Source organism: Oncorhynchus kisutch, unplaced genomic scaffold (assembly GCF_002021735.2).
Source record: "Oncorhynchus kisutch isolate 150728-3 unplaced genomic scaffold, Okis_V2 Okis06b-Okis10b_hom, whole genome shotgun sequence".
Classification (NCBI taxonomy): domain Eukaryota; kingdom Metazoa; phylum Chordata; class Actinopteri; order Salmoniformes; family Salmonidae; genus Oncorhynchus; species Oncorhynchus kisutch.
In genome coordinates this window covers 1,882,064-1,907,493 of record NW_022261983.1, presented here as the reverse complement: position 1 = coordinate 1,907,493, position 25,430 = coordinate 1,882,064, and the positions used below count along the sequence as shown (strand labels likewise).

Below are 25,430 nucleotides of genomic sequence, written 5' to 3'. Positions count from 1 at the left end.
TCAGGAATTTGACACCTGTCTAGTCCATTCACATCAATGTAGATGAAAGTTACTTTAGACTATTGAGATGCATCCTAAATGTAAATGAGCGAATCTGGGGTCACTTCCTCCTCTGACCTTTAGCACCAATGCTCCAGCCTGGGCCTCATGCAAAGCCTGAGTTATTTTTTATTGAACCTTTATTTAACTAGGCAAGTCAGTTAAGAACAAATTCTTATTTACAATGACGGCCTTCCCCGGCCAAACCCTAACCCGGACAATGCTGGGCCAATTGTACGGCGCCCTATGGGATTCCCAATCTCGGCTGGTTGTGGTACAACCTGGAATCAAACCAGGGTCTGTAGTGATGAACACACACACACACACACCCTAAAGCTGAGCTCATTCAGACAACCTAAATACACACATTCACATCCAAAACCATTGACTCCATTCTTCCCAAACACACCCCTAACCTCCAACCACCCACCAACCCCAGCTTCTCTGCTAGCACATCTCATTGAGAAGGGTCACATGTTCTCTTAGGACAGTGGTTCCCAACATTTTTTTACTGTACACCAACTGAATTTACTCTGCCCGGAGCACCCCTGAAGTACCCCTCATGTGCATTTTACCAAGAAGCCAATGGTTGAATGAGTCTTCTCAAGTACCCCCTGTGGATAGGCCAAGTACTCCCAGGGGTCCTAGTACTGTCTTAGGATGCAACTGTGGTGGAATGAGAGTCCTCCGTGCTCTCCTTCCACAAACAACAGACTCTACAAAGGCTTGGTGCCCAAAGACTAAATTCCTGTTCCTGTCGGTGTGAAAGTCTCTCTCTCTCTGCCCAGGCAGCAGAATCAGCACATAAAATAAATACGGAGTGGTGTAGTGTTACGCTTGGAAACCGTAGAGCAGGTCACGGACAATGGGAATTTGAGGAAGTGCGCAACAGCACGCGTACAAGAAAAGCAATTCCAATGCTAATGGGGACGCAGGGCTTGTTTGAAATGAAATCTGCTGTTTGGAACATCATAATAATGCCTCAAACCTAACCCGTCTTCTTCCAGGAAATGAGGATTCCCTTGAACCGGCCAGCATTGAAACCCATGCATTCCTCCTTGTCCAGCATAATATGATACGTAATAAGAGTGGTAAACTATACAGGCCTCTCCCTAAACACACAAACGTTATCATCCTTACCAGCCTCGCTCTGCAGGCATCTGAGACTTGGCCTGGAATTCAATCAAACCCGCTATGCAGTAGCAATGTTTATGCTGTGTCTGTTCACAAAATATTGCTCTTGCACAGTCCTTATTCTTACATCTTGAAGCATCTACTTGTGACGGGAGTTTGAAAAAATAGTAATAGTACTAGTTGTTTTCATGTCATTCAAAACCATTGTGTATTTGACTAGGGGGGACTGCTTAAATACAGCAATGCCACAAACGGCTGCCATTTAATGGACAGGAACGTCTGAGGTCATCATGGGTTTCCAGTGGAGACAATGGTATAAGCCAGAGTCATTCAGAAACACTACTAAACTACTGTTCTGTTTGGCTGGATGTTCCACCATTACTAACAGAGGTCTCTATCTGCACCAACCACAAACCCCCAATACAACAGAACTACTGTTCAGAATAGAAAATGGCTGCCACGCTCCAATGGGAGCAATGAAGATTCAAGGTCTCTGGCTTGGTCGTAAAGAGTAGATCTCAATTCGTTGCAAGCTGAGGTTGTGTGTCAACTCAAAAAGAATACAATATTTTTATTACATATGGGATCAAAACACTGTTAAGATGAGAAATGATGTGTTCATTGACAATCAAACAAATTAATATGATGAAAAAATGACTTTAATAAAACAATGCCTTCGGTATGTACATTCAGTATAAAACTTGATTTTGAAGTATGTCTCATGGAATCACAAAAAACAATATACACTACATGGTTAAAAGTACGTGGACACCTGCTCGTCGAACATTACATTCCAAAATCATGGGAATTAATATGGAGTTGGTCCTCCCTTTGCTGTTTACCACAGCCTCTAGTCTTCTGGTAAGGCTTCCCACTCAATGTTGGAACATTGCTGCGGGGACTTCCTTCCACTCAGCCACAAGAGCATTAGTGAGGTCGGGCACTGATGTTGGGTGATTAGGCATGGTTTGCAGTCTGCTTTCCAATTGATCCCAAAGGGGTTTGATGTGGTTGAGGTCAGGGCTCTGTGCAGGTCAGTCAAGTTCTTCCATATCGATCTCCACAAACCATTTCTGTATGGACCTCGCTTTGTGCACGGGGGCATTGTCATGCTGAAACAGGAAAGGGCCTTCCCCAAACTGTTGCAACAAAGTTGGAAGCACAGAATAGTCTAGAATGTAATTGTATGCTGTAGTATTAAGATTTCCCTTCACTGGAACTAAGGATCCTGAACCATGAAAAACAGCCGCAGGCCATTATTCCTCCTCCACCAAACTTTACAGTTGGTACTATGCATTGGGGCAGGTAGCGTTCTCCTGGCAACCGCCACACCCAATTCGTCCGTCGGACTGCAAGATGGTGATGCGTGATTCATCACTCCAGAGAACGCATTTCAACTGTTCCAGAGTCCAATGGCGGCGAGCTTTACACCACTCCAGCCGACGCTTGGCATTGCGCATGGTGATCTTGTATGTGGCTGCTCGACCATGGAAACCCATTTCATGAAGCTCCCAACGAACATGCAACGCACTTCAGCAATTGGCGGTCCCATTCTGGGAGCTTGTGTGGCCTACCACTTTGTGGCTGAGCAGTTGTTGCGCCTAGATTTTTCCACTTCACAATAACATCACTTACTGTTGACCAGGGCAGCTCTAACAGGGCAGAAATTTGACAAACTGAATTGTTGAACGTCACTGAGCTCTTTAGTAAGCCATTCTAGTGTCAATGTCTCTCTATGGAGATTGCATGGCTGTGTGCTAGATTTGAAACACCTGCCAGCAACGGGTGTGGCTGAAATAGCAGAATCTACTCATTTAAATGGGTGTCCACATCATTTTGTATTTATAGTGTATGTATGGATAGTACGCACATTAAACATCCACAAAAAGTTATGAAAAATGATTGATTTATAACGGGGAATGTGAAAAAAAATCTGACAGTGAATAAATATGTACAAATCCATAGTGGTTAAAAACAGTGTGGGTGTGGCCAACATAACTGGCACAACTGATTGGTGCACCCATGGCATGACAGATGTGTGATGCCTGGTAACTGTGGCGATGATTCTCACATCTGATAGACTGTCTTATTCTTCATGTCCGGATAATGGGTGTGGCCAAGGGAAGAACAGTCACCTAGATTGGGTGAGGGGAGGGGTTTAGGACAGGAGAGAAAAGGGAGGGTTGTTTAAGCACATGTTTCATGAACTTCACATCTCTCAACAGTCTATTATATTACTCAAAGAGGATAGAGAAGATTCAGTTTTGACTACCTGCCCGGGACTACAGATGGAAAATCTGGCACAGTTACAGAAATATAGATTGATGTGCATTGTCCCTGTCAAATCAATGTAGTAAATGAAATGACTGAGTTGGGTTTGGGTGGTGTAATTTGAGTGACTTCGACGCCTCCTATGTTCACCCAGATAGATCACAGCATTGTCCCAGGTGGCAGCAGCAGACTATTTGAATGGCCACTCTCATCACAGGGTATGTATAGATGCTTTCCATAAACACATCCAGTGTCTCTGACAGCATGATGGATGGACGAGACATCAAAGGCTTCCACCACCAGGCCTCGATCACAGTCACGTTACAGGACATTTACCTCCTGCTGCGACAGGCATCCAGGTCCTCCTGTAACACAGAAGCTCTCTTCTGGAGGAAGTTCACCTGCAGCCAACACAGAGTAAGGGGTCAACACACACAGTAGGGGGTCAGGGGTCAATGCACAGTAGGGGCTCAGTAAGAGGGTATAGGAGTAGAGTGATAGAGAATGGGTTGAGATAGAAAAGGGTTAAGGCAATAGGGGGCAAGCATTGGAGAGTAGGGGGGAGTAGGGGTTGAAGGGATCAATTCATAGGGGAGTAGGGGGCTAGGGAGTAATTCATACGGGAGTAGGGGGCTAGGGAGTAATTCATAGGGGAGTAGGGGGCTAGGGAGTAATTCATAGGGGAGTAGGGGGCTAGGGAGTAATTCATACGGGAGTAGGGGGCTAGGGAGTAATTCATACGGGAGTAGGGAGTAATTCATACGGGAGTAGGGGCTAGGGAGTAATTCATAGGGGAGTAGGGAGTAATTCATACGGGAGTAGGGGGCTAGGGAGTAATTCATACGGGAGTAGGGGGCTAGGGAGTAATTCATACAGGAGTAGGGGATAGGGAGTAAGACGACTGAGTGAGATTATAGGTGAGAGGTTAGGATTTTGATACAGTAGTGAAACCATGAGAATCCAAGACATGGGGTCAGTAAAGCTAGTCCACTAGTACTTTACGGGGACAGTGAAAGAGTTAACTTCCAAAGGGTTAGATGAGGCAGTATCAGGCCTTAACTACATACAGTGAAAGAGTTAACTTCCAAAGGGTTAGATGAGGCAGTATCAGGCCTTAACTACATACAGTGAAAGAGTTAACTTCCAAAGGGTTAGATGAGGCAGTATCAGGCCTTAACTACATACAGTGAAAGAGTTAACTTCCAAAGGGTTAGATGAGGCAGTATCAGGCCTTAACTACATACAGTGAAAGAGTTAACTTCCAAAGGGTTAGATGAGGCAGTATCAGGCCTTAACTACATACAGTGAAAGAGTTAACTTCCAAAGGGTTAGATGAGGCAGTATCAGGCCTTAACTACATACAGTGAAAGAGTTAACTTCCAAAGGGTTAGATGAGGCAGTATCAGGCCTTAACTACATACAGTGAAAGAGTTAACTTCCAAAGGGTTAGATGAGGCAGTATCAGGCCTTAACTACATACAGTGAAAGAGTTAACTTCCAAAGGGTTAGATGAGGCAGTATCAGGCCTTAACTACATACAGTGAAAGAGTTAACTTCCAAAGGGTTTAGATGAGGCAGTATCAGGCCTTAACTACATATAGTGCCTATAGAAAGTCAACTTTTTGTTTGTCAGTGCCTCAGTTTCATGCATTTTTACAAATATATCTACACGCCATACTCCACACTTAAGGAAACATTTTTTATAGTGAAAAAAGTATTTATTAAAAATACAAAACTTAAATATCATAATTGGACATGTCTCCACCCCCCTGAGTTAATACTTGGTGGAAGCACCTTAGGCAGCAATTACAGCAGTCTGTTGGGTTAGGTCTCAACCAACTTTGCACACCTAGATTTGGCCATATTTGACCATTCTTCTTTATAAAACTGCTCAAGCTCTGTCAAGCTCCTTTGGGAGCATAGATGGACACCAATCTTCAATCTTACATTTTTATTAAATTTAGGTGGGACGCTCTGACTGGGCCACTCAAGGACATTTACCTTTTTATACCTTAATCACTCCACCGTCGCTTTGGCTGTGTGCTTCAGGTCGTTGTCATGCTGAAAAGGGGAACTTCCGTCCCAGTTTCAGCTTTCTTGCAGAGGGTAGCAGGTTTTCCTCAAGGACTTTCTGTAAATTGCTTCATTCATTGCCCCTTCTATCCTGAGAAAAGTGAGGATCTCTCTGTACTTTGCTCTGTTCATCTTTCCCTTGATCCTGACTAGTCTCCCAGAACCTGCCACTGAAAAACCTCCCCATAACATGATGCTACCACCACCATGCTTCACAGTAGGGACGGTGTTCTTTGGGTGATGGGTTTGCGGGTATGATGGTTATTGGGTTTGGCCAAACGTAACGCTTTGCATTTAGGCCAAAAAGTTCCATTTTAGTTTTGTCAGACCACAAAACGTTTTGCCACATGGCTACTTTGCCTACTTCAAAACCGGTGGGCTTTCTTGAATAATGGCTTCCATCCTGCCACCCTATATGGCAGATTTGTGGAGTGCTTGGGATATTGTTGTCACATACACACTTTGACCAGTCTTGGCCATAAAAGCCTGTAGCTCTTTCAAAGTTGCCATTGGACTCCTACTTGCTCGGTCATCCAGTTTGGAGCGACGGCCTGAATTAGGCAGGGTCTTGGTGGTGCCATACACCTTCTACTGGACTTCTTAATAATCGTCTTGACCGTGCTCCAAGGGATATTCAGGCCTTAGAAATTTTTTATACCCAGAACCTACAGGAACTGCTGAATTGATCCTGAAATCATGTGAATCACTACAATTCAACACAGGTGGAGGCCAATTAAGTTGGTGTGTGATTTTGAAGGTGACTGGTTACACCTGAGCTAATTTAGGATTGCTATTAGAAAGCGGTGGAGACTTCTACAACCAAGATATTTCAGCTTTATTTTGTAGCGATTTTCATTTTTCTTCACTTGGAAGATGTGGGGTAGGATGTGTAGATCAATGGAGAAAAACACCGATTTGAATGCATTTTACTCCAGGCTATAAGGCAACAAAAGGTGAAAAGCTTGAAGGGGGCTTTAGACTTTCTATAGGCACTGTACATACTACTGTCTTCCACAACAAATGAAAACAAATAAAAATCCTTCTCTTTAGATCAAATGAAACAAAAAGGTTATAATATTGATTGATGTGTAACTACTGTACTGGAAGGCAATAGTACATTCCATTCTCTTGGATGGAAACCTCAGGAACAGATTTAGCGTTTCATTTGGAGAGGCGGAGCTGCCTCTTTCAGAGGAGTAACAGCACCAGTGTGCAAAAACGGAACTGCGGTCGGATGCCATGGAGTCACTCTTTCTTTCAGTAAAATAATGCGTCGTAATGTGCAAAACCCAAGACATCCTCAATGAAAAGGGAGGCCGTTCTGGTCGTGAATTACATCGTATAAACATATCCGATGGTAGAGGCTTGTGGTGGCAGGACTGGAAAGAGATCCAGCCGGAGCTATCCAAAGCAGCCAGGCGTTGGGGCCAGTTTGAGTTTAGAAATGCGGGCCCCCTCCAAATGTTGTTGTTGGTTGGTTAGTGGGGCCCCCCTCTCCCTCAGCCCACTCCACCACAGCCCGACACAGAAAGGCCTATTGTTTACATTCGAAATTCCCGTCCCTCCCGCCGCCCACCACAGTTTTCTTGTCGAACAAGGCCCAGTTAAACTAATAGGAGACTGTCCGCGGCGGCTGGGCGGCAGTATTAATGTGGTTAAACGCGGGGTGTAATTGATAATAATAATTGTGTGTGATCTGATGGAGCCTAGAGAAAGAGAGGGAGCTTCAAAGTGGACCGGTCCAAAGCCATGTCTATGGGCTCTGGTGTCTGGTCTACACCACCATATGATATCCCCTCATCACGGCCAAGGAATCAAACAAACAATGCTGACACTCACATTGAGACTAAGTGTGGCTTCAGTCTGGGATGGTTTCTATCAATATGTAGAGAGGGAGGAAAGTAGAAAAGAAAATGGCAGCAAAGGAAAACTGTTCATAGTTGGTATCTGAAGAAACACTGAAAAGGAAAGCAGGTCTGTAAGGTGAGATGTATGGAGTGTATTGCCCAGGTACAGGGACCTCGGTCTGTATTACTCCATATAGGTCAGGGGTCAACAACTCTAGGTCACTAACACATTAATCAACTAACCAAGATGTTGATATGTGGATTAGTTGAATTTGGTGAGTTAGATATAGGCTGTGAGTGTCCTGTGTATAGTGTCCCATGCAGGACTTGTTCCTACCTGAGACTTGAGAGAGGAGATGGTGTCCTCCAGCTCCTGTCGCAGCTCAGCTGGCATCAGCCCTTTCATTTTCATCGCACACTCCTGAAGCACCACCGTCACCTGCAGGGAGAGGAACAGGAGGAGGAACAGGAAGAAAGAGAGGATGTGGTTCAATACACTTATTGTAAGTGGCTCTGGACAAGAGCTTCTATTAATTGACCAAAGAGTAATTATACACACATCGCCCCCTATTGGCTAATAAAAAGATCACGGCCGCCATAGACCACATGTGGCCAACTCAGCGTAACCCTTAGGGTATGCAGTAGCTGCAGGTTTGTGTTCCAGCTCAGCACAAACACACCTAATTCAAATGAACTAATCACCATATTCATTTTAGAGACCATCATTATCTGAATCAGGTGTCTTAATAAATCTGGGCTTGAGCAGACCACCCTTAAATCTGGACCAGAATTGACCACCCTTGACTTTTAGACCCAGGCCCAGCTGGGTTTGAAAGAACAGACAGAACACATCAAACACACCAGCCCTCCCTATGTCGGGCACAGAGAGGGCTGTCTGGAGCTAAATTACACTGGAGAAAACCATAGTCTGATTACAAAGTTTAAAACGTTTGGTTAGCCATTCCTCCATGCCCACAAACACACACAGAGCATGTACTGAAGGTTCAGTAGGCAGACATGCTGTAATGACAAACTGAGAGGTTTCACCCCTCAGAGCCTGGTTCTTCTCTAGGTTTGGTCCTAGGTTCCTACCTTTCTAGGGAGTTTTTCCTAGCCACTGTGCTTCTACATCTGAATTGCTTGCTGTTTGGGGTTTTAGGCTGGGTTTCTGTATAAGCACTTTGTGACATCTGCTGATGTAAAAGGGACGTTATAAAGAGTTTGATTGATTGATTGACTGACTGATAACTAGGGAGAGCCCCAAACTATTCCTACTATTACATTGTTAGCATGCCGAAGTCCAGTTATTTCCTCTTTATTTTTCCTTAGATATTCAGTTCGAGAGAGAGAGAGAGAGAGAGAGAGAGAGAGAGAGAGAGAGAGAGGCCAAGTAGTAGAAAATTGGTTTTCCAAAAATAATTTTCCTGTTGTGGATTTAACTGATTGATCTGGTTTTCTGTAATTAATCTTTCAGGGGCACAATGAAAGGGATTTGGACGCACTTCAAAGGGGGAGAGTATAAATGATCCCAACACAGAACAGCTCTTTTTGTTTCAGCACAGTGTGCAGTAGATTAGGCCTTTGCCACTTAGCACAAAATGTTCTCCCTCCCACCTCATTTAAAAGTGTCGGGCCAATAACATCATCAGGAGAAAAAGTCCATCCATTTTCTTTTGTTTCTTTCCTCCGTGAGAAAGGGAGTCATGGGTAATTTGAGAATGAACATTTTCAAACATATGCAAAAAAACCATGTTTTACAGGCTGTAATTTGGGGTGCCAACAAGCAACAAGTAAAACAACAAGTGTAGAACCCCTGAGAGGGAGGCAGTTATAACAAGATGGCACCCAGACAAAACACTCAACACCAAAAAACACAGAACGAACAAACAACGGTCAAATGATCACTGTCCTCATAAGCCACATCCAATGTAAACGTATTGGGATTCTTTGCAAGCTTTCCATTCAAGTTCCCTGGCTGCATTCTTAATGCATATACAGTACGTACAGTGCTGTATTTAAGTTACCACAGCAGTAAGGGATATACACACTTCAATCTAAATGACTAGCGCCCTCCCAACATACTCCCTCTCCATTTTCCGTCCCATAGATCAGATTCAGGGTAACTAGAATTCACTGGGCTACACTGCAGGGTGGACTGGAGCCTCTACTCACAGGCTTGAGACTAATCAAAGTAGACAGGCCATGAATGTTTAATTTAATAACTATGAGTACTAGAGAAGGGGGAGAAAGAGAGAGAGAGGATGAGAGAGAGGACGAGAGAAAGAGAGGACGAGAGAAAGAGAGATGACGAGAGAGAGAGAAAGATTGAGAGAGAAAGAAGACGAGAGATGACGAGAGAGAGAGAGGACGAGAGAGAGATTGAGAGAGAGATGGGACGAGAGAGAGAAAGATTGAGAGGATGAGAGAGAGAGTGAGGATGAGAGAGAGAGAGAGAGAGAGAGAGAGAGAGAGAGAGAGAGAGAGAGAGAAGGAAGAGAGAGGAAGAGAGATGATGAGAAAGAGAGGTAAAACGAAAAATAGAGAAAGAAAGCAAGAAAGGAAGAGGGGATAAGCGAAACAGATCTCCTAGGGGGTAAGATATTACCCCTTCACTTTTCTTGTCTGTAGTTAAGGCCTGACAGCGAGAGGGTATACTGTATAATAGAGATGTCTACCTGGCCGCCAGCCTAATGACGTTTCAGCCAGCTGTATTAGATCATCATTAGCCTGGGCATTGTACTGTAGGACAGACACAAAGAGCTCTAGATCACATTATAGAGGATATGCTCTGCAGGTGGAATGCTATGTAATGCGATGTAATGGCTGCAGGTGGACTTAGCCAAATAGCGCCTGTTAGCGGAACACTGCAGTGCTTAATTGTGTTGTCCCCTGTTAGGTAAGATGTGAGATGGATGTACTGCCTGTTTGAAAAGAGAGATCTCTAATACAATTCTGATTCATATATATATATATATATATATATATATATTTCATAATACAGTTTCCTACTATGCTAAGCTGATCAAGGGGTCGAAAATGTAGATATTGCCAGATGTTCACTGTCCGAGGAACATGCCGTGGAAGCTTTATTGCTGGGTAAAGTGTCCATAAGCAGAGGTAATTAAACTGTTCTGTGTTCTTTTTCTCTCTTCATCTCTGCCTGTCTTGTTGTACATGCAACCTGTCTGACATGCATTAATTAAAAAACCCATAAGATGTCAGCTGCTAATTTTCAGATTTACACCACATAAACCATTTTCACTGGACTATCTGTTGCTGCCAAGTTCTGATTTCCCTGGGGGTTAGCCTTGCAATAACCAAGTGGTGAGACACAGCCCTCTATATTTAAATGTTTCAGGTACACTCCGATAGGTGTCTGCGTCACATACAGTATCTTCTATTGACATTATCTTCTATTGTTTGTCCTCATGTGTCTGTTTTTCAGCATAAAGTACTCTGTAGCCACTTAGTGTGGACACCAGGTGAGACCACACACACACACAATAACCATCTCTCTTCTTCACTTCATCCCTCTCCCACTTCTCCCTAAATCCTCTAGATTATATCACCTGCTTTGGTGAACCCCTCCGCATCTGAACTGGCTGACACAGAGGGCACAGCATGGTCATAGGCTAGAGGTCACTTGGTCGGGACAACAGGAAGTATTATTAAAGAGATGCTTACATTGAAATACAGACAGATGTAGTAGTCCCAGAGTTAATGATCCAAGGTCAGTTTTGAATTTCACCTCCTGATGATTATGATGACTGACTGTGTTAGAATAAAAGAAAAACAGGGCTTATTCATGCACTCTCTCTATCCACCTGTCTCTCATCTGCAGGTATGTTTTGATGTGAGAGAGGAAGCCAGTCCCGTCATCGTCAATGATCATAATTACAATAAATGTATTATGTATTCATAACACCTAGATAATGAACTTCTTTCAATAAAGCGTTTCACATTCTCCATTGGTTGAAATTATGTATCTCATTGAAATACTATCCTGGTTCCTCAGATTAATGCAGATGAAGGGAGTTAGATATGCATAGTTTTTTCTGTATATATGAATTACAAATCAATCATGTTTCTAGTCTTTTGCATAGTTAACCTTTTGCGTGTAGGGGGCAGTATTTCCGTTTTTGGCTAAAGAACGTACCCATTTGAAACGGCCTATTTCTCAGCCCCAGAAACTAGAATATGCATATAATTGTCAGATTAGGATAGAAAACTCTAACATTTCCAAAACTGTCAAAATATTGTCTGTGAGTATAACAGAACTGATATTGCAGGCATAAACCTGAGGAAAATCCAATCAGGAAGTGCCTCTTATTTTGAAACCTCTCTGTTCCTATGCATTCCTATCCTCCATTTAAAGGGATATCAACCAGATTCCTTTTCTATGGCTTCCCTAAGGTGTCAACAGTCTTTAGACATAGTTTCAGGCTTATATTTTGAAAAATGAGCGTGAAAGATCACATTGCGTAAGTAGATAGGTGGGGGCTCTCAGAGTGAGATTTGCGCTATAGAGTAAAGTGGCCATTGTTTCTCCCGGTGTTATTGAAAAACCTACACACCCGGTTGATATATTATCTAATATATATTTTTAAAACAACCTGAGGATTGATTATAAAAAACATTTGACATGTTTCTGTGGACATTATGGATATTATTTGCGTTGACCGCTTTTTCCTGTGGATTTCTGAACATAACGCGACAAACAAACAGAGGTATTTTGGCTATAAAAATAATATTTTTGGAACAAAAGGAACATTTGTTGTGTAACTGGGAGTCTCGTGAGTGAAAACATCCGAAGATCATCAAAGGTAAACGATTAATTTCATTGCTTTTCTGATTTTCGTGACCTAGCTACTTAATGCTTAGTGTACATAATGTTTTGTTATGCTATCGATAAAGTTACACAAACGCTTGGATTGCTTTCGCTGTAAAGCATCATTTCAAAATCTGAGACGACAGGTTGATTAACAAAAGGCTAAGCTGTGTTTTGCAAAATTGCACTTGTGATTTCATGAATATGAATATTTTTTGTAATATTATTTGACTGTGGCGCTATGCTATTCAACGGTTGCTGACAAAAATGATCCCGCTAACGGGATGGGTAGCGTCAAGAAGTTAAATGTGTAATCATTGATGACTCAGGAGCAGGAGTGGTAAACACTGTTGAAGTGTATAATTGTAATACATACATGCAGACACTGCATCATTCAAATAATGGAGTTTGATATGACTGAAAAATAATGTCTCAGAGATTCATACTTTTATTTGCCAAGGAAGAGGACATGATCAGTGAATATATTTAATGTACAGGCTATATATTGTGAGAATCTCATGCGTGGTAATAACTACGGTACATGCATCCTTGGCACAATAAAGTTATTATATTCTACTCTATCCATAGGCTTCATTAATGCCATTCAAACTTGAAGTTGATACAACAACTATGATAGCTGAGGTTCATCGATAGGTTCTGAACTAATATTCAAACCAAACGTTTTAGGGTCCATACACAGATCGGCTGCACATCCATAGGCATTCAGTTATTTTTTATCCTCCACTACATAATAAGCAAGTACATAAATAAACCCTTTTTCAGGACCCTGTATTTCTAAAAACCTGAGGAAAATCCAACAAGGAAGTGCTGTTTCCCTGAAAGCTCTCTGTTCCATTGGATGACTCCATTTAAAGGGATATCAACCAGATTCCTTTTCCTATGGCTTCCTCAAGGTGCGAACAGTCTTTAGACATAGTTTCAGGCTTTTATTTTGAAAAATTTGTGAGAAAGAACCCATCGCGTCAGTGGATGGCAGGGTGTCAGCAGAGTTTTTCATGCGCAACAGCTTGGAACAGCCATTTTCTCTCTCTCTAAAGCTACATTCCGGTTGACATATTATCGATTATATATTGTAAAAACAACCTGAGGATTGATTATAAAAAACGTTTGACATATTTCTACAAACAATACGGATACTATTTGGAATTTTCGTCTGTGGAGCCTGTGGATTTCTGAACAAAACATGCCAACCAAATGGAGGTATTTTGGATATAAAAATAATCTTTATGGAACAAAAGGAACATTTATTGTGTAACTGAGAGTCTCGTGAGTGCAAACAACCGAAGATCATCAAAGGTAAGCGATTTCATTTATTGCTTTTCTGACTTTCGTGACCAATCTACTTGGCTGCTAGCTGTTTGTAATATTTTGTCTACTGAGAAAGATGATCTTACATAAACACTTAGTATGCTTTCGCCGAAAAGCTTTATTGAAATGTGACACCCCAGGTGGATTAACAACAAGCTAAGCTGTGTTTTGCTATATCGCACTTGTGATTTCATGAAAATTAAATATTTGTAGTAATTTAATTTGAATTTGGCGCGCTGCAATTCAGCGGATGCTGATGAAAATGATCTCGGTAACGGGATGGGTGCGTCAAGAAGTTAAACACTGTTTTCCATGCTTGTTCAATGAACCATAAACAATGAATGATCTTTGGCACCTTTGGCACCTGCTGTGTGTCACAGCATCATTGGACTGAGCTTGTTGTCATTGCAGGCAATCTCAACACTGTGCGTTCGAGGGGAGACATCCGCCTCCCCACATGTGGTTCCCTTCCTACAGGCTCATCCTGACATGACCCTCCAGCATGACAATGCCACCAGCCATACTGCTCGTTCTGTGCGTGAATCCCTGCAAGCCAGGAATGTCAGTGTTCTGCCATGGCCAGCGAAGAGCCCGAATCTCAATCCCATTGACCACGTCTGGGACCTGTTGGATTGGAGGGCTAGGGCCATTCCCCCCAGAAATGTCTGGGAACTTGCAGGGGCCTTGGTGGAAGAGTGGGGTAACAAGAACTGGCAAATCTGGTGCAGTCCATGAGGAGGAGATGCACTGGAGTACTTAATGCAGCTGGTGGCCACACCAGATACTGACTGTTACTTTTGATTTTGACCCCCCTTTGTTCAGGGACACATTATTCAATTTCTGTTAGTCACATGTCTGTGGAACTTGTTCAGTTTATGTCTCAGTTGTTGAACCTTATGTTCATACAAATATTGAAAGTGAGATGTCGTTTAGTTTAGTTAGCTAGCTATGTTACTTCAGCTGCATTGCAAGGCAAGCTTACACAATTGTATATTCAATTTGCAGTAAATGCTTTAGCTAGCTAGATTCTTTATATCCACTGTTTCACAAGACGACAGCCTGGTTTGCTGGTTTTCTCAGGAGTCCCTAAAACATTAATCAAAACGAATTACAAATGAATTCTCCTGTCACAACACTAGCTAGCTAGCTGGCTAATGTTAGCCAGTCAGATAACTTGCTAAATAGCAATTTTCGTAAATTAACTTTATGACAGAAATATGCACAAACGTTTGTCTCTACATTAACTAACATATTTCTCTCAATTGTACATTGACTCGTTTGACTCGTTATGACGTTATAACAACTTACATTTGGTTCCACCGTAATGTTTTGTCAGCCATCTTTGTTGAAGAAAGCCCCAGGGACGGGTGGCTTACGTCAAATTCGTCATTGGAACCACTCGATATGATTGGTCATATGAAAACCTTGGGACCCAAATGCATAATGAATGCTCTAACCCCCCCTTGCGGTGGCCTGGAGCAATGAAGCCATGATGCTGGGTACCTCTAAGTCCCGCAGTGTAAGCTCACAACTTTTAAAGGAGGAACCACTGTAGGCCTGAGATTGGGTAGATATATACACAGCTCATCTACACTGATCTATAAACAACTCGGGAGTGCCTTGGAGACAAAGCTTTAGTGATTATAAGGCTAATGTATGTCTCACCAAGGCATTTGGGTGTCCTGGTGTACTGGGCAATGTGCGGGGGTGAAGAGAGGCAGAGCAGCCATTTTCTATGGCAGCACCTTTGTTGTGGCTAATACACGCAAGCTATGCTAACCCAGACGTAGATACTACACTACAGTAGGTCTGGCAAAGGACCTAGTGAACTATTTTCAGCTGTAGATATATTTAACACATATGGATAGAATAGAAGTCAATGACATCAGTCAGAACCAGGTCAATTCCATTTCAACTGCAAAATTTGGTGGCAGCAGTGGGATCTGGGATGGTAAGCAGTCTGGGGCTCAGGGTGGTGAGAGCAGGTGAGCGATAGTGAATTGAAATTCACTAAATCTCCCGAGTTGACTGAAGGATCACATCGAACACTCCAGCTGAATATGGAAGCCTTTTTCTGAGAGACATCACTCTTTCTTTCAGTTCTGTTTCTCACGGGCTATTCTAGAACTCATTTATAATATCGCTCCCTCGCTTCATCTCTCTCTTTCTGAATCCCTCTCTGTACAGTAAAGGCCTGTTTAGTCTTTAGACAGGTGGATGGAGGGATGTGAGGAGAGGAGGCTTTTAAAGAGGCTCCTCGCCGATCACACAGATGTAAGGAACTTTTGAAGACAGTGGCTGATCAAACCTAGGCGCCAGGTTTTGGCCATTGACAGACTCAGGATGTAAAACAGTGCAACTGTTCTCCAAAGCATCCGTCAGAGAGAGAGAGTGAGAGGAACAATCTGACTTTCCACACAGAGACAACGGTTTCATCTCCACCCTCTTTTAAAAGGAAAATAGGAGTTTATTGTTGTTCCTGATGAAGCGTTAGATTCCATTTTGAAGCTCCTGAGAGAAGCAGAAGTCTTTTAACTTGTTCTCCTGCTATCCTCTTAAAATGACAACATTTCATCTATATATAGTCTTTAGATTGTGCTGGTGGTTTTGACTTTCCCCCAGCGCTTGATACTGTCTGTCACACACCAAGGTTTTTGACAGCTGCCAGACGAAAGAAACACGGTGTTGACACTTTGAACATTCAAATGAAGTTTGCCACGTAGCTTGAGTTATGCTAATGACGATGGGGGGGGGGGGGGCAGATTGTGCTCGTTGTTGGAAGATTCTGGAGTGACAAAAACCTTGTCAGATACAAGGGGGTACATCAAAAAACCACGCCGCTCACAAAGTTTGCGCCTCCACATCTCTCAGTTGCACTCTGAGAGTTCGTTGAGAAACGCTTTGAATTCAAAAACGCTTCGCTGTCTTGAAAAAAATAAAGAGCTTCACAGAGAAGTGACTAAAAAGAGCGATAGGAAAACAGATCTCTGTGAACTGTTACAATCCAGGATGGGTTAGTTACTAGTGCAGTGAGTTACACACAGAACTGCACAACACCAGCGGCTGATTGATCTGTAAATAACCAGTGTACTTTTGATTGTCTTCAGACAGACTGAACCTCACCGCGAGGTGCAGCCGAGCCGCCATTTTACAGCGGGGAGTCCGAGAGGCCTCTGGAAGAGGCAGGCGGGAAACATCTGTGTGAAGTCTTGGGCAGAGAAGCTGTTTTAGTGTGTGAGATCAGATTACAAAGACATGTCTTGGCAGATAAACTTGGGCAATATCACTGTAAGGAGGCAGAGAGAGTTAGTGAGCTGGTAGGCCTCAGGTTTTATTAACACACACATCATTCGCACAGACACACACACAGACATGCAAAAACACACACACGAACACACACATGCAACACACCAGCCTCAGAGAGCCTCTCTCTCCTCTAGTAAGGAGGTATAGAGAACAGTCTCACTATCACTACACTGAGAGGGCCCATCTCCAGTCAGACACAGACCACCAGGTAAACACAGTCTCAGTGAAGCCCATAGGAATGAGTTGACTTTAGACATAGTTATAGGCCAGTCTCCCAGACACAGATTGAGTTTGTTCCTAGACTAAACGCATGTTCAATGGAGAATCCTACACGCCTAACACACCTTTGACGATTTGCATAATGAAAGTCTGTACAACCTTGGAAAAAGTTCACCTTGCAGAAGTTTAGGTTAAGCCCTGTCCTTTTAACTAGGTTGGATGAGAGGAAAAAGCCTCTAGGACTGGGTCAACCCACCGGCTGGTGGCCCTACTACCCTAGCACCACTGACCCATTCTGGGGAGATTTATGTCCGTCCGACATGGAGCTGTTCCAGCAAAGTGTGTGTAAGGGTCACTGGGCGGCTCCCCAGGACCAAGAGTTGTCTCCATTGGTACATAGCAGCCTGGAGGTACACAGGCCCAGCCAGAGACAGAGACCACCAGCCAGCCTGCTACGTGGTGATTACTGCCTTTCTTCTCCGTGTGTGTCAAGGTCAAAGCAGACCTGTGATTACAGAGCTCACAGGGGCCATGGCTCCGGGGCTGGTGTGTGTCTGTGTGCGAGTGTGTGTGCAGTGGTTCAGGATTCCCTCTGAACATTCCTGCCCCATAGTGCTGGCTTTTGAAGCCGGATCTCGAGGAATTTGGAAAATCTCTGCCTCTGAACTAGGGGTTGGGAAGAATAGAGGGGAGAGAGAGGAAGAGAAGAGAGGAGAAAAATTTCCATGTTCTGTTCTATGTGGGTGGGGGGGGGGGGGGGTTGAACTGGGGCAGGGGGTGAAACTGAAAGTTGACGTAGGGGGTTGAGGTAGAGGGGTGAGGTAGAGGGTTTAAGTAGAGTGGATAAGGTACAAGGGTGAGGCTGAGGGGTGAGGTAGAGGGTTGGGGGTGAGACTGATGGGTAAGTCTTAGGGGTGAGGGGGTGAAGTTGAGGATTGCGGGGCGAGTCTTGGGGTGAAGTTGAGGGGTGAAGTTGAGGTTTGAGTCTGGGGGGTGAGGGGGTGAAGTTGAGGATTGAGTCTAAGGGGTGAGGGGGTGAAGTTGAGGGGTGAGTCTGAGGGGTGAGGGGGTGAAGTTGAGGATTGAGTCTGGGGGGTGAGGGGGTGAAGTTGAGGGGTGAGTCTGAGGGGTGAGGGGGTGAAGTTGAGGGGTGAGTCTGGGGGGTGAAGTTGAGGGGTGAGGATGAGGGGTGAGGGGGTGAAGTTGAGGATTGAGTCTGGGGGGTGAGGGGGTGAAGTTGAGGATTGAGTCTGGGGGGTGAGGGGGTGAAGTTGAGGGGTGAGTCTGAGGGGTGAGGGGGTGAAGTTGAGGATTGAGTCTGGGGGGTGAGGGGGTGAAGTTGAAGGTGAGAAGAGGGAATCTGTTACCTGCTCCTGGTTCTCTAACTCTTTGTTCAGTAGTTTCTTCTCGGAGGAGTGCAGCTGCCTCTGGAGATTCTCCACCTTCTCCTGCAGAACCTTGAGAGACAGAAAAGGGAGAGCACATTTGAACAAGGGATAATGGGAGAGAGAGAGATTGGAGAACAATATAGAGAGCGAGAGATGAAAAAGAAAAAAGGAGGGAGAGATGGCAGAAAGAGAGATGTGACTCTCAGATTAACAGTGTATTAAAAGGCTAATGATAAAGTGGTGACAGTCATGATTGGAAAGCTGGGCTCATTACCCAGAGTCATTCACAAGGAGATAGAGAGAGAGGCACACAGGGAATTAACTACTGTTAACTGTCTGGGCTTTAAACATCACACACACACGTCTCTTGTGAATACATTGTGGATCATTATATTGGTGCAGTTTCAGATATGAACACTGAACACTACACCTGCATGATGAGTGTAGGCTGGCTACCAGATACCTGAGATTCAAACAGTTTACCAGGGATTCTACCAGGGTACACAATGCCCTCCATGAATGTACCGCCAGTACTGCTGGGCAGGCATACAACAACTACTGTATGGCATGAATACCAGTAAAGGAAGGCTTCCACATCCAAGCAGGGTATTATTTTGCATCCCCAAACTCTGGATAGAAGATAAAGGACTAAGCCTTCTTCACATTGGCAGGTTGAAGTGACTCAAATCTATTTTTTTGGCATTCCAGATTCTAATCTGTTCTTTTTCATGCAGTCTGAACAGCCAAAAAGCTTGAATCAGATATTTCAAGACAGATTTCAAACCACCTTCGTAGATTGTTTGAAGACAGATATAAATCTGATTCCTGGCCATGTGACTTGTGTCTGAATGGTCAAATCTGATTTATTTTTTGCGCCAAATAGTTTTTTTTTGTTATTTGGCATATTTTGTTGCTTGCCCCCCCCCCCCGGGTACACACAGTTTTTTTGTCCTAGCACTAGACAGCTGATTCAAACAATCAAAGCTTGATAATGAGTTGGTTATTTGAATCAGCTGTGTAGTGCTAGGGCATAAACCAAAACGTGGACCCATGGGGGGCCCCGGGACCGAGTTTGGGAAACCCTGAACTAGTTGACTGCTGGGGCTTGCCAAAAACAACTTGTTTTGAAAGTTGGATCAAATCATATGAGGCTTTAAAAGTGTTCTTACACTATGCTTTTGAACATTCAAAGCAACTGGGACACGTCCATGGCAGGCACTGTTGTCACCTTAGCTTGTTACAGATCTTCTGAGTGATAGGAACCACGAGCATCAACACCAATCAGCCTACACCACTGCGCACACACCCGCCATTACTATGACAACTAGCATAGCCATGACTGCTGTCTGAACCGATCTGGTCACTTGTAACTTGCTGTTTGGACAGTCAGTATTCCAAAACGGATTGGAAAAACAAAACTGATTTGAGCATTAAGGCCATCAGTGTGAACAAGGCTTTAGAGGTTTGTGTGAAGAATAGCAGATGAGAGAATAGCGGCGGACAAGAGATAGGAGAAATTAACAGAATAGCGGAGAAGAAGAGGAGTGGAGAAAAGAACAGAATAGCGGAGAAGAAGAGGAGTGGAGAAAAGAACAGAATAGCGGAGAAGAAGAGGAGTGGAGAAAAGAACAGAATAGTGGAGAAGAAGAGGAGTGGAGAAAATAACAGAATAGCGGAGAAGAAGAGGAGTGGAGAAAAGAACAGAATAGCGGAGAAGAAGAGGAGTGGAGAAAAGAACAGAATAGCGGAGAAGAAGAGGAGTGGAGAAAAGAACAGAATAGCGGAGAAGAAGAGGAGTGGAGAAAAGAACAGAATAGCGGAGAAGAAGAGGAGTGGAGAAAAGAACAGAATAGCGGAGAAGAAGAGGAGTGGAGAAAGAACAGAATAGCGGAGAAGAAGAGGAGTGGAGAAAAGAACAGAATAGCGGAGAAGAAGAGGAGTGGAGAAAAGAACAGAATAGCGGAGAAGAAGAGGAGTGGAGAAAAGAACAGAATAGTGGAGAAGAAGAGGAGTGGAGAAAAGAACAGAATAGCGGAGAAGAAGAGGAGTGGAGAAAAGAACAGAATAGCGGAGAAGAAGAGGAGTGGAGAAAAGAACAGAATAGCGGAGAAGAAGAGGAGTGGAGAAAAGAACAGAATAGCGGAGAAGAAGAGGAGTGGAGAAAAGAACAGAATAGCGGAGAAGAAGAGGAGTGGAGAAAAGAACAGAATAGCAGAGAAGAAGAGGAGTGGAGAGGACTGTTTTCCTCTCCTGCTCTAAATGATAGCAGTGGAAAGAAAGAAAGGCTTGGATCCTGAATACGACTCAGAACCAGATGTCTCACACACACGCGTGTTAACTTCACGTTCGATTAGGCCTCACGAGAACCAGAGCACACGCAAACAAGGTAAGTCCACTGGTATGGGTGTTGATGGTTTGATGGGGGCTGTGTGTGTTAGGCAGAGAGGCACTGCTAAGCATCAGCATTATGACACTCCCTGCAGTGTGTGTGTGTGTGTGTGTGTGAATGAGTAAGGCAGGTGTTCCCATCCATTCCTATGGTTGAGGGAAATATAGCTCAGGTAATAACCATGACTGACTGGTGATATACAGCCCATCCACTCAACATAACTGACTAACATCATGTAGGTTTACCATTAACTGCAGCTCCTGAGAAGCAGAACCCCAACACATTGAACACAGATCACGAAAAGGTAAAACATGTTGGGTAACACTTTATGTACCTACAAAGTTTTTACTAACTACTGTTATTACTGTGTAGTTACATGGGTATCAGGGTTAACTTAAGATAGTTTGATGTAAAACTATCTTTCTTCAAACTGTCTATCCCTTCGCACAATATTATGAGACAACAACAGACGTCAAAAACGAGTGCAAAGATCTGAATTCAAAGCTCAGTTATATTTCCATGGTTGAAAGTAACTTTAGGAATGATTGATGCGGCCGCCAGCACACATTCCTCTTCCAAGTGGTTCTGTTTATTAATGCATTAAAAGGATCCGTCTGCTTTCTGCTTTTTCAACTGGACCCTTCCTGTTCTAATTCAACACAGTGTGTCGCCCAAATGACACCGTATTCTCTATCTAGTGCACTACTTTTGACCAGAGCTGTGGGCAATTCCTTATGGGCCCTAGTCAAAAGTAGTGCACTAAATAGGGAATATGGTTCCATTTGGGACTCTACCACAGAGACTCACTGGATGAGGTGAATAAGTGTATTGGCAGATGAATATGATACTGGTTGATGTTATTCTATTAATCAGGCTCTGTCTCCTCCAGTCACGGTCCTCTCTGCTTCCTTCTGATCACGTCAAGCACTTCACTCCAACTGACTTGTTTACAATTACCATAAAACTTCATTTAGCCGGGCATCTGCACACATTTCAGCAAACAAACGGCTGTTCCAAATAGACGGCAGTTCCAAATAAAAGATTGGTCTAAATGTGTAACGAATATGCTGGGAGTCAGGAAGCAGATGCAGAAGGGGAGTTTCATGAATAAGAAAAGGCAGATAAACAAAACAGGAGAAGCGTACTGGATGTGACCAAAACCAATACTGTCTGATGAGGGCACTGAGGGCTAAATAAAGGGAGGGTAATCAAGGTGATGATGGGGTCCAGGTGTGCGTAATGATGGAGAGCAGGTGTGCGTAATGATGGAGAGCAGGTGTGCGTAATGATGGAGAGCAGGTGTGCGTAATGATGGTTGCCAGGACCGGTGGTTAGTAGACTGGTGACGTCGAGCGCTGGAGCGGAAATAGGCGTGACAAAACTGTTTAGGAGTTTACCATGGACACAGATCTGATATTCTCACGGTCATGTGCACTCAAATGTTATGTGATTTTATTCTGTCATCGTTGCTAGCCATGGTGCCACCAAACACATGTATGGTGCTGAAGCACGAAAATGGGGGTGTCTGATAGTGAACGCTAATAATCAGGAAGCATGTACAGGGAGTGAATTTAATAAATAAACAAACATGGAAAAAAACAAGAAACACAAGTTGCATAGAGACACGAAACATATAAACAGGAACAATAACACCTGAGGAAAGAACCAAAGGGAGTGACAGATATAGAGGAGGTCATCAGGAAGGTGATGGAGTCCAGGTGTGTGTAATAATGAGTAAACTGGCGACAAAGAGCGCCAGAGAGGAGGAGCGGGAGTAGACGTGACAGATAGGCAGCCTTTCCAAGTCTGATTTGCTTATCTTTGTTATTATAATGTTTACATTGGCCATACTGGTCACAATAAACAGTGTGGTCGTCTTTTCAAAATGTATTGAGCAAAAGCTGTGTGCATTAAGGAAATAGAAGCCTGTCTCTAATACGCGCCGGTTGTGTTTAGTGATTAAAGAAAATAAACGCCCAAACTATTCATTGAAGTTTTACGGTTTCCAACTTGCCTCGCATTTCATCAGTTGAAGATTGTTTGATTGCTAGTCTAAGGCTTGAACGTTTTAGCTTCTGGTCACGTATTACTGTAATTGGGGTGTTGTGTTCATGGACTTTGTAGCATGTTTAATATGAACTGTGTGATACATCATCTATGTGATGTTACACACAGAGGTTATGTGTGAGGTGACAGAACTCTGGGATAGGAATAGCAAGGGTGTAGAGAATGAATGTCTCTCTCTCTCTCTCTCTCATACACACACACACACACTTTCCCCCCTGAGGATAGCCCAATTACCCCACCATGTCACCCCCCCTCTGGGGCCCCCTGACCCCCCCTTCCCCATTCCCAGCACCATGACACAGCGTTTCCTGAACGTCTGAGTGAAGGCTTCTGGGAAGAGATGAAGAGCGTGCTGACTGTACTCTGATCTCTTCATCTGGTTGATGAAACACTACAGGGCCAGAGCATCACTGCACAAATGCATCAGTCCTGGAAGGAATCATTAATAGATGCATGATAATGAATGACTCCATGGCTTCATAATGGAATCCCCGTATGAATCAGACAGACCTTCCTCCAGGCCTCTTCACTGATCACCATCACATACATGTATCTGTGACAAATAACATTTGATTTGATCCATCCTCATCATCTCCTAAAGTTAAAAAGTCTCCAACCACGCCCTATTCCCTATGTAGTGCACTACTTTTTTTTCTTTTTCTCAAATATTTTTTATTAAACACACACAAGAATGGTATATAGGTATACAAGACAGGTATACAATTCTTATCTAAACATAGATACCCAACTGCTCGGGTGGCAGGGCCAGCACATGGGTGGCAGGGCCAGCACATGCCCAAAGGTAGATTAAAATATTACAATTGAGAGTGCGTTAATAAGTACAAATTCACAACGCCGACTCGTCCAAGTAGGAGAGGAAAGGCTACCAAATTTGATCAAATGTTGATAATTTATTGTTCAGAATATATCTAATTCTTTCTAAGTGTACAGTGTTTGCCAATTCACTGAGCCATAATTTGGCAGAGGGCGCTTCCCTCCTTTTCCAAAACAACAAGATTAGTTTTTTTGCCGAAATGAGACCATAAGAGATTAGTTGTTTTTGGGGGTTGGTTAATCCGTTTAGGGACTCAGATACTCCCAGGATTATCAGAAGTGGGTCTGGATCTGTCACACTACTTTTGACTTCTGATTAAACGTAGTGCACTATATATTACGGAATAGGGTGCCATTTGGGAACAAGAGACGGTCTGTCTAGGACAATAGAGTTGTAGTATCTGAAGATAGTTCCTTGATTGTTCCTCAAACATTCTATAGAATATAAACACAAGATTCAATAGAATAGATCCAATTCAACTGGTGTGGAGGATATGGGTGATCCTTCCATCCAGACTCCATACTACTGTACCATAGCCTGAGGACCAGGAGAGTCCCTCCTCAGTCTGGTTACCCCAGTGATCCTGCTCTCCCCCTGGGCACAGATATCTAGGCTCAGCCTCTCTCACTGTTCTGAAGGGATAGGACTGGATCAGGGCCTGATCCATGGAACCTTACTGAGAAGAAACATCCTCCCCATTCCCAAACCTGCTCCCACTACACAGATCTCACCCAGAGGCCATCCAGATTCCCCACCCCTGGTTGATCCTAGATACACCTTAGATACCCCATCTGTTTCCCCAAAACTTTGAAGAAGTGTTATGGTTAGAGCCTCTCCCAGATGCTACATCTGTGATCCATCTCTATCTTCATCTCTCTCCTTCTCTCTCACACACACTCATTCATTCTCTCCATCCCTCCCTCTCTCCTTCTTCCTTTCTATCTGCCTGTGAATGCGTGATTTTCTATGGAGGATAATTCCAAAGTGTCTCCAGATGGGTTAGGGTGATATGGTCTCAGCCATCCAGACTGGAATCAACAGACGTGGCAAATTCTATTTCCTGAGGGAGAGGATGAGGGGGGAGAGGTGGAGGATGAGGAAGGAGAGAGAGGGAAGGAAGAGGAGGAGCGGTATAGGGAGATGTGGGAGGAGCAAGAGAGAAGCTGGAGAAGAGAAGGGAGATGAGGAAGAGGAGGACGGCAGGGCCACTGCTGGAAGGGCCTTCTCCCCTCTGTATCAGCAGTGTACTTCTCTCTAAAGTGGAAGTTGGGCTCAAAGTATTACCTCACACACATAAACCAACACACTCCTCAGAGCATTACCTCACACACATAAACCAACACACTCCTCAGAGCATTACCTCACACACATAAACCAACACACTCCTCAGAGCATTACCTCACACACATAAACCAACACACTCCTCAGAGCATTACCTCACACACATAAACCAACACACTCCTCAGAGCATTACCTCACACACATAAACCAACACACTCCTCAGGGCATTACCTCACACACATAAACCAACACACTCCTCAGAGCATTACCTCACACACATAAACCAACACACTCCTCAGAGCATTACCTCACACACATAAACCAACACACTCCTCAGAGCATTACCTCACACACATACACCAACACACTCCTCAGAGCATTACCTCACACACATAAACCAACACACTCCTCAGAGCATTACCTC

General features: G+C 43.8%; 1 protein-coding gene across 1 annotated transcript in view; it reads right to left on the bottom strand.

Annotated features, from left to right (window-relative positions):
* Positions 1–3,776: 3,776 nt before the first annotated feature.
* The window catches only part of cep112 (centrosomal protein 112), a 221,621-nt gene continuing 199,967 nt past the window's right edge, over positions 3,777–25,430 (bottom strand). The window contains exons 24-26 of the mRNA XM_031814326.1: positions 18,414–18,503; positions 7,702–7,803; positions 3,777–3,845 (exon numbers count right to left, since the gene is read on the bottom strand). Coding sequence (XP_031670186.1) covers positions 3,777–3,845; positions 7,702–7,803; positions 18,414–18,503 — 261 coding nt within the window. The remainder of the gene's footprint in view (positions 3,846–7,701; positions 7,804–18,413; positions 18,504–25,430) is intronic.